The following is a 15,966-nucleotide window of genomic DNA, read 5'->3' as shown; positions in this document are numbered from 1 at the left end:
ATTTTGTGCCACCATGCACTACTATACTAAATAATGTCAATGTTCCCTTATTAATGAAACCGTTTATATAACTTTTACTTGGTAAATACCAGTATGTGTAAAAATTTATTGTCACACGTGTTTCGATGCGTTTATCATCATTATTTTGTGTTTAAATTATCGTACCTACTTATTTTAGTGTCATCTCGATGCGAAGCATATTCTTCGAGCATATGTTCATATTACTTTATTTTATGTCGTAATATTTGAATCTTCTTGATAAACATTTTTTTCGGGTAAATGAACGTGATGGTACAGGATCTACTACGTAAAGTGTTAATAATATATATTTTTTTTAATTAAGTAAAAAATACATAAACGGTAAAATGGGTTGTTGCGAGTCAGTGGACAATTCGCTCACTCCTTTCAACAACGTCATATATCAAAAATCAACAATTTTCAGTTGTGTCTGTTTTCGGAATGCCCAGAGAATTTATTATATCCCAGCAAGAGCGGCATATTTTTAACTTAATATTTGCCCGCTACAGGTCAGAAAGTGTTGTTTTTGCATTTTGAGGAAAAGGTTTTGTTTAATTATTTTCCCAAACATACTAAATATTTTTCAAATGGAGAAAAAACATTCAGATTTTACCTAAAAAGATCTGTTGCACAGAAAAAAGTTCAATCAGTGGCTTAGTATTTATTTTTAATACATTTTATAATATTAAACGATCTCCTGAAAAATCAAGTTTTTTTTTATGACGTTGTTGAAAGGAGTGAGAGAAATGTTTTGTTCATATTCTCAAATAAACAGATAGAAAGAGTTACATAGTATGATTCATATTTAAACATCGAGTTATTTGTGTATTTGGAATCTGATGGCTATAGCTCCCAAGATTCGTGATTTTGTCTTGTCTTTCATTTATTGTGAAACACGAGTTGTGTGAAATAAAACAAAGTTTTCCATATAATAATAATTTTTGGTATGTATTTGGCAATACTCTCAAACATTTAATACAATATATTTGCATACAACAACTGTAAGTCAACAATAAGCGTAATAAATCTTCTAATATTCATCCAGTTCGAGTGTTTACATGTATGTATGCACGCCTATGCCACATTCGCATAGGTCACCTTTGCAGTGCTGCTAAAATGGCTATATTCTTTGCTCGCTTCCATAGCCTAACGTAGGGAACAAAACAAGAAGTGGAAAACATATGTACAAAACTATAATTAAACTAATAAACAGTTATCACAATGCCATGAAATAACCTAGATAATAGACCAACTCAATCTACAGAATGACAAACCGAACAGTATAAATATTAGTTACATCATTTAGCAATTATCGTAATGGATTATTTACTCGATACTCTGTCCAAAGCGACTATTTACTTTATATATTACGTTTGGCAATAATACTGACTAAATCATTAACACGGATTATAGGTCACAATATTATAATATCGACATCTTTTTACTAGAATCCTCCTCGCCTAGTCACTTTAGCATCACACTACAAAGGTTTATAATATACCAAATGAGTAAATATATTTACTACAAAACATATAACCTTTTTATTACAAAACATTAAATATAATTATACCGAAATAAATATGTAACTATGATTACGATAGTTACAAACGTATACAACAAGGAAAATATAGTGACTTTATCGTTGCCGTATTTCAATTTGGCGAATACTCCGGCAAACCGCAGTTTAAGAATGCGCAAGTGATCAGTTCTCGAAGTATAGGTACGATACAGAAATGGAAATTAAGCGTAATGACTATGACTTTGGACTTGAGACAATCAAAACTGGGGTCTGGCGGCGAAGTCATCCGAGGGACTCGTCGTCCGTGCAAAAGACAATTCAGCGTATTTACAACGTATTCAGAAATAGGACTCGAGAGAACGAGTCGAGCAGTCATAATATCAGGAGGAGTGTCGGGCGAGATCTCGCCCGATAGTGGCGACACGACGTTCGTAAATAATTAGAACAGGTCTCGGTAATGTAAAGCGTCGCAACACGAGAGGAGGTTAACCATTTCTATTGAATAATTCATGCGCACGGAAAAGATCTCACAAAACGTATCGCGAGAGTTGTACAATTAAACCGGGCGTCTAGGTGGTCGGTTTCCCGCGGAGATACCGACTCGGATGGCAACAATGTCAGTCGCAAAAACTCGCCATGACGATCACAATGGAACGCCGGCCCCGGAGGAAGAAAAGGCAAACCCGAACTGAATGCTAAAAATAAGGCGATTCGAGGCGAGCCGAGCGGCTCGATAAATCTTCGGCGACGTACGGCCAGAATGTCACCATCAAAGGTCGCACGCTGCGTCGGATCGCCGAGTCTCCCGGGCCCCTTCGGATCGCGTAAGGCCACAAGGTAGATGGAAGATACTAAACGTAGATGCAGACGCGGACGGGCCGCGTGAGAGAGCGACGATCGAGTCAAAAACCAAACCAATTAACGACCCCAGGTAGTCCTCAATTTCGTTAATGCCGATCCCTATCTCGGACGCTGTGCCAACATCTCGTGATATTCGAAGTCTCGAAAATTTCGAAAAAATATGAGATTCTCTCGCTCGCAGTTAGGTCGTGTCTTCACGAAAAACTGAAAGTCATAAAAGATAAAATACGAGTAAAGTAACATCGGAGCGAGGCGAGCGATCTTATCACGCGAGTATGGTATAATATCACTTCGCTGTTAACTTTTTGTCGAAAGTAACCAATTTAATACGCCCAGAAGTAACCAGAAAGGTAATTTTAAAAAAAAGGCAACATGGACCCCGCTAGGTAGGAACGAAACTATTACATTATATTGGGGAACGTAGGAATTCAAATGGATAGGCTCATTACTATCGGATGGGTAATTTAGTTTCCCCGAAAAGACCCGCTGTGTTACTAATGAAACTTTAATTTAATTCGGTGTGGTACCAGAAGTTCTGACGGACGATAAATATTTATACAGAGATTCCTCTTATCATAAAGTCAAATTGAAATGAGAAAACCTTCACCGTTGATAAATTGATACATACGGAACTCACGCGAAACTTTGACGCTGGATTTACATATACTTATCTTTATTTATAAGATTTACAAAAAATAATTTTCATAATAAATACAATAATCAAAATAAATTACCGCTTCTAACGAAATGAGAAATGTGTTTCGCGACTTCGAAATTATTCGTGTATATTTATGACTGACCAAAAGTTAGATAGTAACAAGTATTATTTCGATTCGAGCCTCGGTATGAAACAGTTATAAAATAATACAATCGGTACATAAACAAGAAAAATTAATTACGGTAGTGAAACAATAGTAACTTGTAAAAACAAAAACGTAACTTATATTGAACAATGCACTATTACTTCTATGGTTATATCATGAAAGAACTATTATTAATATGTAATTAAAATAAATAACTCACTCAAAAGAAAAAGAAAGAGTTTTTTCAAAGAATGGACTACGCGACTATTAATATCATCTACCCACTGGATGGATATCAAAGTCACTTGAAAAGCAGTCTATTAGAATCTAAAGATCGTATCTCCGACGAATAATGGTTTAGTAGAGACCGAAGAATGCGCTGGTTTTCTCGGAGCCACGTTTGATATTACTTTAATCGTGGAACATGAACACGCTCTTATTATAAACGTATTAATGTAAATGTAGCTTAAAACACTTTAATTGGCTTCGTGGCATGGTAACAATAAACATAGACGGTCTGTCTTATTGTCATAAAGGATGATATAATTTCAAAATGACACGACAATAACATCATCCGTAAATCTATTTTTGATTATCGTTCATTTCTTTTGAAGACACACGCGATATTTGTAAGTTTCAATAATGATATATACCATAGTTATATTGGGAAATGGATATAACATTTTACATGACTACAGTGATTTCGATGGATCATTAATTAATACAGGATATCAACGAATTTACAATGGAAGATAATACAGTTCAAAATGTACGCAGACAAGTAATTTCACGAACGCTTATATTTAAACAATCAACATAACTACTATTGTCCGCTTTCACATCGTACATCTTTAAATCTACAAGGAATAATTTTGCATATTTTAAAGCGCACGATTTGTTAAGGTTTATACTTAGTTATTTATGACGGCAATATATTATTATACAGTTCTCTCGTCGCGATTCTCTCGAACTACGAATATGGCAGAGTTGTTGGCACGGTTCAATGTATTAAATACGGCGATAAAAGGCATATGGTATTTCCGTTCAGACTAAAAGATATATGTAGTAAAGCTCATCCGGCGGTTGTCGATAATACCTCCGGTATTCCGTTATCGCGATAAGGCGGGCGCGAGATCTTTTCCGAGCGTCAGTCAAATCTACTACAGTACACTACCCCCCGCGAGGCCGGGTCATCCTGTCGAGGGGGGCACATTAGTTATTGTCTATTCGATACGATTTTACTATTTATACATCACAATTGGATAATTCTGATAAACGCTTTCGCCGCTAAACATTTTGGCGTGAAACGGATCTAACCGATTACCCTGTAACATTTCGAAAGTTTTATCACAGTTTGTATGGCCGACGGCCAGCGCACTGGGCAGCGTGTCCAGCAGGTAGGGGTGCGCCTTGTGGCGCGCGGAGCGGTACTTGTGCGGGGGGCACTTGCCGAAGCTGTTCTCCAGCGTGTCGCCCTCCTTGGGCGCGCAGGGCTCCGCGGGGCGCGCGCCCCAGCGCGGGTCGGGCGCGGCGGGCGGCCGGTAGGCGCAGCAGCGCGCCTCGGCGGCCGCGGGCGGGCGGGCGCGCGCTCGCGCCTGGCGCGCCGGCAGCTCGTAGGGAGCGCCGGACGCGGCCGGCAGGTTGTTCACGAAGGGGCAGCGCCGCAGGCTGTCCAGCCTGCGGAAGTGCGCCGGGTGGATCATGAGCAGCGGCTCGATCTTCACGCCCTGCGGCGGCTTGGCGCAGTCGGGCAGCTCGTACTCCACGCTGCAGTCCACGTGCAGCGGGACCGAGTAGTCCTTGGCGGCCGGCGGGGGGGAGGGATGCTGGCGTGCCCCCGCCGGCCCCGGGTACAGCGCCTCGCAGCCCGGCTGCCCCAGGAAACACTCCGCGACCAGAGCCATCTCGCCTCGCTCTCTCGCTCTCTCGCTCTCTCGCCCTCGGCTCCTGTCACTGGCTCACCTGCATCGGGAGCCGGACCTTCGCGCTGACGCGGGGACCTGTCACCATAGAGACCCCCCGGTCGCCGAAACTCCGCCTATCGCGATCTCCTTTGATCCGAGAATCGCTTTGATCTCCTCACCGTGAAATATCCCGTTAATAATATTCCGCGAGCACTTAAGAACTCCTGTACAATTACGGCGTATTCGTAAATAAACACAGAAAATTAAAAAAAATCTTATGGCACTTCGGGTAAATTCTCACTTCGGTGGTCGCTCATAATCCTAGTAAGCGGTAGGCACTCGAGGAAATCACTTAAATCCGAAATAAAACGCACATCGCGAGAAAGCGGGATTAGAAGTTCGCGATCACTTGTCTACCGTCGGGCAGACCCGCGCTGCACGGCGGACGGGAGCGGAGTGGCTAGTCGCAGTCACTTACGTCACCTCCCGCATGTATGCCAATCAGCTGTTCTTATTACACACGCCTATACAATGTCACGGTATACGCGGCCACGGAGCAGCTCTAACGACAGACACGACCAGCTCAGTTCGCGGTCTCTCCCCGACTGTCGGAAAATCCGACGGCGCCCCGCAGCGACCCCCCCTACATCCAGGTCTAGGCTATACACACTTTCGGCAGACGCTCTGGGAAAAGTAAGTCACTTTATAAAAAAAAAACAAAACACATGACCCATAGAATCATTCAATATACTAAACAAACATCTCTTTTTACTCGTGTTCAAATAAACTAAATACCATTATTTGATTCATTATCTAGGGATATGTCTCGTCTCTGGACTTTTGTCTCTTTTCGACGCGCTGTTCAGGCGTGTCAGCTGTATTTTGCATCCCTGTCTAGTGATTCGGCGTCCGTCTCGCTCAATTTACTTCCCCTTTTCTTTCGGCCATTTTTTTTTCAGCATGGCGTGGATGGATGTAGGTAGGTAGGTGTCTTATATTGCATCCCGGTAGTAGCGTCATAAATCACGTGCATCTACTCTTTTATAGCAACTTTTTTAAACAACTTTCAAAAATGCAGTGTTTGAATAAAAGTAAATAAATTTTGAAATAGTAAATAGTTTACGTTTATTATGAGAGATATACGATCGAAATAAAACCTGAATTTAAGAACGACTTTTTTTATAAGATTAGTCATTCTTTAATTCGATTTTTGTATTTGATTACTCAAATCTAATCACGCAATCAGTGCTCACATTTCGCTCACTCCTTTCAACAACGTCATATATCAAAAAACTTGATTTTTCAGGAGATCGTTTTTAAAGTTTAAAAATATAGCAAAATATATTTAAAATAAATATCAAGCCACTTTTTGAACTTTTTACTATGCAACAGATCTTTTTAGGTAAAACCTGAATATTTTAACTCCATTTGGAAAATATTAAGTATATTGAAAAAAAAATATTAAACAACACCTTTTCTTCAATATGTAAAAACAAAATGTTTTCTTTAAACATGCTACTTACCTTGTGTTTTTTTATTTGCTTTTTTTACTTTCCCGTTTATTGTTTTATATTTTGCCCCTTGTTAGTTTTGTTTCAGTTTTTATCTTCTTATTTGTGGTTCAGCCTTGTTAACCTTAATGCCATGTCCCATATGAAGAATGGAAATTAATCATCGAGAATACTTTATTTATGAAATATGTATTTGATATGTTTTAAAAATAATTTAAATAAATAAATATTACCACTTTTTTAGAAAGACAATAATAATACCATAAATCCTATCTCAAACACATATTGGACAACTTTTAAAATACCACTTATGTATGACAACACTTATTGTAATGAAATTGTTTTTACGATTTTTTCAAAAGAAAATGCCTCAACTGTTGTTCATACGAAAAGAAAACACTTTGGAAAATGTGATAATATGCGTTTCGTGAACTTAGCAGAGTTTAGAACCTTTACGGTACTTCTGAAATGTAATGTCACTGCTACTGCCATCTGTGGATCAAAAAGCATACATAATGTACTGGACTTTCGTAGCTTGCTCGTGAAACCATAAATTATTTATTTTAGATTATTATTTTAGAATTATTCCCTACAAAAATTTTGGTTGAGCATAATATTTTAAGTAATAATATAATATAATACACTTTTATTGTTTTGTCCGCCTCCATAGTGTAGTGGTTAGCGCGCTAGGCTACCATGCTGGAGGTCCCGGGTGCGATTCCTAAGAGGGTCAAAATGAATATAAGTGATTTTGTAGTCTAAATATTTATGACCCTAGACTGGTACCTGAAGCGGAAGTCTGATAACCTTTCCTTAGTGTATTTAACGATCGAGATAACACTGCTCCTATGCGAAATATGAAACTATTATTATGGTGTGATTAGTATATAAATACAGTGTTATATCTAAGTGGGTAGGTACCTAGAAGTACCTGCAGACCTATTTACCCAAATTTTGGTAGGTGGGATTTCTGTGTTCAGATTTATACCTTGGTTAAAATTTTGGATTCTTTTTCAGGAGCGGTCGAAATACTATCCGCTATTCTGTGTAAAATGTGTATAGAACCAACTACTAATGTAACGGGTATATACCTAGAGTATATATATATATATATATATATATATATATATATATATATATATATATATATATATATATATATATATATATATATATATATATATATATATATATATATATATATATATATATATATATATATATATATATATATATATATATTTATATATGTATTTATATATATATATATATATATATATATATATATATATATATATATATATATATATATATATATATATATGTATATATATTTATATATATATATATATATATTTATAAATATATATATATATATATATATATATATATATATATATATATATATATATATATATATATATATATATATATATATATATATATATATATATATATATATATATATATATATATATATATATATATATATATATATATATATATATATATATATATATATATATATATAAATAAATATATATATATATATATATATATATATATATATATATATATATATATATATATATATATATATATATATATATATATATATATATATATATATATATATATATATATATATATATATATATATATATATATATATATATATATATATATATATATTTATATATTTTAAATGCTAGATGCTTCACCTCAAGTGGACTCCCATAAAAACTCCATCACTCGACCATAACTTGAATAACTAAAAACAAATAAATATAGAAACAGTAATCATAAAATTATGAATTCCAAAAAAAGATAAATATGTGCGTGTGTGTGTTGTGTGTGTGTGTGTGTACCCGTGAATATTCCAACCATTGATATGCTCTTACTATAATCCTGCTGACAAGCATCCCTTATTTGTAATTCAATATTACTAACGTTTAGAAATTCCTAATAACAGCATTAGGATTACGGCTATTGTTAGAGAACTACACAATTCGTTTTTCGAGAAAGCTATCGGGTAATAAATTATTGGGTTTTAAGTGTGAGGATTATTATGGAAGTAATATAAATGATGTTCATTAATGCTAGCAAGTACAAATTATTGTTGTCTGAGTAAGAAATTATTTTATGAGTTATGAATGCGTATAACGTAAATTATTGTTAAGCAATGTATTATGATTGCCTTCTTTATAACGGATTGTATATTTTTATTTTCCCAAATGTTTCTTCTGTTATTTATTTTTCTAATAGCTTAAACCTTACTTGGTACTTGGTACCCACCCTTAATGGAAATCCCGTAGAACCTTATTTCTTTGAAATAATAAAGAAAAGATTATAATGTACATACATTTTTTTTATCAATGAATATCCCTTGAACTTCACTTTATTTGTTATTTTCGTAATAATAAATGTCTGATAAATATTTTTCAAAACCCGATTCTCGTTTATTTGTAAAAGGTGTCTTTGCTGTCTTTTCATCAGCGTCAGTAGTTCGAATGTGTTAAGAAGGAAACCATTCTCAAGGAGAAGAAAAAACTAATAAAGCTAATTTTTTCTTCATAATTCAACCAACTATCACGCCGCTTCTCAGGAAGGGTAGGCAGAGAGAATAGAATGCCACAACATGTCATTGGAAATAAACTTCACGTCTCCCACATTCATGCATCTACTCATAGATACCCGACGATTATTCCGACTCCTATTTAATAATTTCATGATTCGTATAGCGTTATTTTTGTAAAATACTGTTTTAAGGATTTAAAAAAATAATAATTGAAAACTTATGTAAATTTAACTAATACATTCAAAATCATTTTCCCATACTTCAATAACAGATTTTCATTTTTCAGTTCGATCAAAGACCTTTTGATGCAGCATTTTACCAAAATAACGCTATATAATTTCGGCCACACGTTCTCAACTTTTTTTGGCCTGGCACCCTCATGTCGAAATATCCCGTCGAGTCGACGGGGAAAAGGAAATTGGCAGAATATCCCCCCCCCATACAGAGGGGAAGGAAGAAATATATATTTCTCACTTTTTGGTCGATCTTTTCTCCTAGTACTCTACTACCCCTAAAAGACACTTGAGGTGTCTCCTACTAAGAATTGATTGATTATTTATTTATCAATTTTTAATTTTACTTTGTAAAAGTTTTACTTTGCAAATACTACAATACTACTATTCCTTTAAATCTTTTGTGATACGTGTTGAAACAATAGAAATTCATAAAAGTAAAATTTATAAAATCATAATTAACAATATGACGATGACTCAAACCTCCCCCTCTATTCTATACTGATAAAAAACAAAAAAATTATAATTTAAAAAATAAATAAATACATGAATCAGCTCCAACCTCCTCTCCATCCTTCAACGTCCCAAGGAACTAACCCTAAAATTATACTTAGCTCCACATACGGTATTTGAAAATGACGCTGAATGTATCGAAACACGCGTCACAATAGAGGTTAAGAAACACTGGTATTTACCAAGTAAAACTTAAAAAAAATAAACAGATATTACCACAAAGTGATTGCCGAATCAATCAATGAAATTAAATTATGTATATTTCTAAAATATTATTTTATGAGTATTTATTTCAGTTTCTGATATTTCATAGCTTTATTATCATAAAAACTGGAAAAATTAAACTGACAAAAAGTATAAAATAATGCCATTAAATGCCTATTACGATATGCTGAATTATCAGATAAATCGGCATTTATCTGAAAAGTTTCCGTATTACTTTTAAGACTGACGGAAGAAAACAAAAGCAGGTTAACGATTATATTTTATTACACACAATCGTCAAGTTGTTATCGTAAAAATAACGTACTTTCCATCTGAAATGATAAAAATAAACATAAAAATAAATAATGCCCTTCATTATCGTTGATTGATCACAACTCACAGCGGAAAACGGAACTAAAGACGGTCGACAAAACATTATTCGAAAGATGTTTATTATCCATACAAGATGGAATTGGATATAGTAAAAATAGAATGAGCAGTGAATCATCTATGAAAAAATATTCAAATTATGTTCACAATTTAAAAAAAAAAAATTATTCACTTCATTTAGTTAACACTTGGCTAATTCGTGGTATGTGGCGCCTTATTCACAAATTCTAGCCTCAAGGGCGCTTTATATTTGACTTATTTATTATAAACTATTATATGTACCTACTCTTTACAAAACTAATTATTATATATAAGCTCGCATATCTTAATGTTTTTTTTAGAAAAATCATTAATTACACTCCACAGGAAGAAGTAAAGATAGGATTATTGTTTCAAGGAAGAAAGTTTTGATTTTATAATTATTAATTTATCCAAAGATTATGACAGAAAACTATAAAAAGGGTTTCAATTATTCATATTATATGTTGAAACATCATATGGACACATTTAGATTTGTTAATAAATAAAATCAAAATTTACAACAATCGTTTTACAGAAGCCTTTAAAAAAATCTACATATTAATAATTAAACCATATCCGCTCCCTAGGTGGAGCATATGGAGTCCACAAACTATCTCTAGGCCTTTCTGTCAGCTGCCAGCTCCCTTGCATCCTCCCAAGTCAGCCTCGTCCCGAAGTTCTGACGAGAACTGCCGACGAATTGACGGTTCTACATATTAAATTTATTAAAATGTATCCATATTGGTTCCCAATGAAATATTGATTTTAATAAGTACAATCGAAACATACGTCAATCGTGTTACAAAAACATCATAAAAATGGTTTCTACATATTATATTTTGAGAAAAAATATGGGCAAATTTTAATAAATACAATCGAAACATACAACAATCGTTTTACCGAAAAATATAAAAAGGGTTTCGAAATATTTTTTCTTAAGTATGGACACATTTTGATATTTTAATAAAAACAATAAAAAATACAAATAAATCGTTTTATAGAAAACAATGAAAAAGGGTTCCCACCCTTAAGAAAAAAGTGATCATTTCATTTCTTCATTTTTCCTAAAAGTGCCTAAAAAACGTGATGCTTCTTTGAAAAATAACTATTCATCTCTTCCAATTATCGATTATCGAAGTAAGTATTATAGAATATATATAAATGTATATATATATATATATATATATATATATATATATATATATATATATATATATATATATATATATATATATATATATATATATATATATATATATATATATATATATATATATATATATATATATATATATATATATATATATATATATATATATATATATATATATATATATATATATATATATATATATTGTATATATATATATATATATATATATATATATATATATATATATATATATATATATATATATATATATATATATATATATATATATATATATATATATATATATATATATATATATATATATATATATATATATATATATATATATATATATATATATATATATATATTGTATATATATATATATATATATATATATATATATATATATATATATATATATATATATATATATATATATATATATTTGTGTATGTATATATAAAACATACTTGCATATGTACTTACTTATTTTACTAGCGAATAGATATGGCACTTAAAATCTATGTACAAATAATTTCTTGAATAATTTTACAATAGCATAATAAACAGTCTTAAAATTGCTGAAAAGGCCACTTATATTTGTGACATCATCGACTTTATTCAAAGGAATAGAAAACGCTATTTCATCAAAAGATTCCTGTCACTGGGATACTTAGAGATACGAGAATTACGAGTGGGACGAGGTTTACACTGGCTTCGAGTATTTTCAATCAATAATTATAATGCGCTTAGAAATTCATAAATTGTCAATACAACGCAATCTAAGAAATTCAAAAGCCCTTGTTTATCAAGTATGGAGAGGAAATATTATTATCTCGGCGTGTTTGCGAAGCAAACATTCAATTAAAAAAAATATTATCTCCGGTTAAATTCTTAATAATGTGTAAAACAGTTATTTAAACAAGTTATAGAAGAGAGGAGTTTGAAAATGGACCTTCTTCTTCCTGGCTCCATCCCAACTTATCGTCTTTGTAGACTGTTATTATCAACAATCCACGTCCTACAACGTCACGTTATCTTTCTGTGATATCCATGAATTTTTTGGTCTTCCTTTAGATGTCTTTTGATGAAGAATGGCGAACGCTTGATTTACAATATGTTCTATTTCTCTACGTCCTACATATCGCTATCTCCTTTCAACAACATCAAATATGAAAAAAACTTGATTTTTCAGAAGATCGTTTTTAAAGTTTAAGAATATAATTAAATGTATTAAAAATAAATATCAAGCCACTTACTGAACTTTTTACTGTGCAACAAATCCTTTAAGGTAAAACCTGAAGGTTTTTTCTCTATTTGATAAATATTTAGTATATTTAAAAAAAATAATTAGACAATAACTTTTCTTCAAATTGAAGAAAAACACTTTCTGTCCTGTGGCGGGTAAATACAATATTATGTTAAAAATATGCCGTTTTTGCTGGGATATAGTACATTTTTAGGGCATTCCGAAAATATGCACAACTGAAAATTGACGATTTTCGATATATGACGTTGTTGAAAGGAGTGAGCGATATGTGCCCATACCATCTTATTTGCTTTTGCTCGACCTTACTATTGATGTCAGTTACACCAAAGCTTCCACGAATGGTTGAAATCTCAAATGGACACTCTAACTAACAATCTAAGTATTGAGGAGTTGTAAAATGGTAAGACGTGAAGCTTTTTACTAAGCAGAAAAAAAAGTAAAAAGCTTCTTTACATCTCACCAATAAATGTCTCTAGTGAAGTTCTAGTGCTTCAAGAACAAGGTTTCTAAATTGGTTCATATATACAGAACTTCCAAGAATTCGAGTAGTGTGGTTGTCAATAATGGGTAGAATTGGTGAATGTTACACGTGTGTAAAGTGATAACTTAAAACAGCCTATGACGGTCGTCAGCCCCGTAAATGCCCAGACTTCCATATTCTTCTTCATCTTTGATGAGATGTCAAAATATATATATATATATATATATATATATTTCCATACTTCCATATTTTATTTTGACCTCTTGCCTCCGTTGGCAACACATTAAAAATGTTTTGAATTATAAATTATTTTAATATCTTATCATATCAGCAAACAATGCGAAACATACATGTTAATAGATCACATCTGTTTCCTTTCCGACATATGGTTTCCCTATTAGACCCGCAATATTGGTCTTGCATCATAGCAATCATCGTCTTCATGACTTTTCGTCCATGTGACTCATGACTCGTGACGTCTGTCATTACTAATGTAAATTGCATGTTGTACGAGTCTGTCATGCCTCATGCCTTATGCCTGTGTAATGATACTACCAAATGTAATGACATTCCTAGTACTCGCGTTCGCTGTTACTAGGCAGAAGTATTATTAGTTTCGAGACGTACTGAAATATGAAATAGCATTGTCAATTGAATGTCCTGAAGCGAAAACGTTTCAACTATCATAAATGGATCAATTTAGAAATTCGCAAATCGGAATAAATATTTAAACTTTTACAGTGGAGATTTCTGTTTGAATAATAGAAAAATGGCAATAGATCCATTTTTTTTAAATATTTAACCTTATTTAATACTACATTTTAATTTTTTATCATTCTCGTTCGAAACTTGTTACTGACATGTTGTCAATATGTCTTACCACAGAGCTGTTGTATTAATGATTAATAATACATTTTTTTAAATAATTTTTGTAGGTAACTTATTAATCTAAATCCTATAATGAGTAATGGAAATTACTCACCGGGAATATTATAAATGTAACATATGTTATATGTTTTAAAAAAATGCTCAGAACCCGACGTGTCCTTACGTTCGATTTTTTTTTCCTTTTTTTTTGTTTTTTTAGGATATACTTGTATTTGAAAATTTTTATTGTTGGGTTATTTATCCAAAATTAAACACGGTTATTGGATTGAATTCTACATTTATTTACATACATATAATGATTTGTGACTTGTTTCGTCTTATTAAGACATTAACAAACACCCATGGGTGTTATATATATATATATATACATATATATAAATATATATATATATATATATATATATATATATATATTTATACATATATATATATATATATATATATATATATATATATATATATATATATATATATATATATATATATATATATATATATATATATATATATATATATATATATATATAAATATATATATAAATATATATATATTTATACATATATATATATATATATATATATATATATATATATATATATATATATATATATATATATATATATATATATATATATATATATATATATATATATATGTGTGTGTGTGTGTGTGTGTAAATAAAAGTAGAAATCAATCCAATAACCGTGTTTAATATTGGAAATATTACCCAACGATTCAAAATGGAATTCTACCAACTGTCTGAAGTTACAATAAATATTTTTTGAATTCCGAACTTTTTAATAACTCTTTTATTTTCAAATGCATATACTTAATTATTTCGAGAAAAAAAAATTGAATGAAATAACTATGTTTTAAGGAAAAAATCATTTACCTTAAATGTTACCTGGATTTAGAGAAAATAAAGTTTGCCTTGATGAAACCACTACGATCTACCAGGAACGCATACAAAAGACGCTGTATTTAAAAAAAATATGGATAACATCCATTTAGTGTATCAAGTATCCAACATTTCAATATTAAACGAACGTTTCGTAAAGAAGAAATAATATCGAATATCGGAATACATATATTCAGGCTGAATCGATGTCTCATGTCCCGTGACTCGGTAGGATGTGCGCATAAAAGGGTAATTTAAATATGAAATATCATCTCTGAATATCCTGGCGGGTAAAGCGATACAAGATGGCGGTGGGCGGGTCGCATCCATCACTTCCCGACAACGTTACCAAGTCAAATGAGCGCAGAAGTTGGTCAGGCCGCTTCGGTCGGTATAGGGGCGGTCTGCCCTCTACATATTATACATGCAGACATACATGGATATGTGTTGTCTACTTTTAAAATCCAGTTTTATAAGATTTTAAAATAAATACTCTATCGGAATGCTAATTGTCGGTTCTATTGTTTAAAATATTTACATACTTGAAAACCCTGCTAGAAATACTTAAAAACAGGGTTGTATTTCAAATTCCGCATTATTCGCCTTCTGACCCATATCGGCCAATCAGAGAGCGGGGATACGTTAAAAAATTAAGATGATGTCGTTATCGGTTTGTGTCTCTAAAAAAATGGGAGAATTCTATATTTCATAATATTT

The 15,966-nt window shown here is 32.2% G+C and overlaps 1 protein-coding gene across 1 annotated transcript; it reads right to left on the bottom strand.

The window, feature by feature from the left end:
• Window positions 1–938: 938 nt before the first annotated feature.
• On the bottom strand, window positions 939–5,706 carry corto (centrosomal and chromosomal factor corto). Its single transcript, XM_088268790.1, has one exon. The coding sequence runs from the start codon at window positions 5,103–5,105 to the stop codon at window positions 4,443–4,445; it is 663 nt and encodes a 220-aa protein (XP_088124916.1). The 5' UTR covers window positions 5,106–5,706; the 3' UTR covers window positions 939–4,442.
• Between the last annotated feature and the right edge of the window lie 10,260 nt (window positions 5,707–15,966).

Source organism: Brachycentrus maculatus, unplaced genomic scaffold, assembly GCF_059751285.1.
Source record: "Brachycentrus maculatus isolate JH-2025_06_01 unplaced genomic scaffold, ASM5975128v1 h1tg000328l, whole genome shotgun sequence".
NCBI classification, from domain to species: domain Eukaryota; kingdom Metazoa; phylum Arthropoda; class Insecta; order Trichoptera; family Brachycentridae; genus Brachycentrus; species Brachycentrus maculatus.
This window is presented reverse-complemented; position numbering and strand designations above follow the sequence as displayed.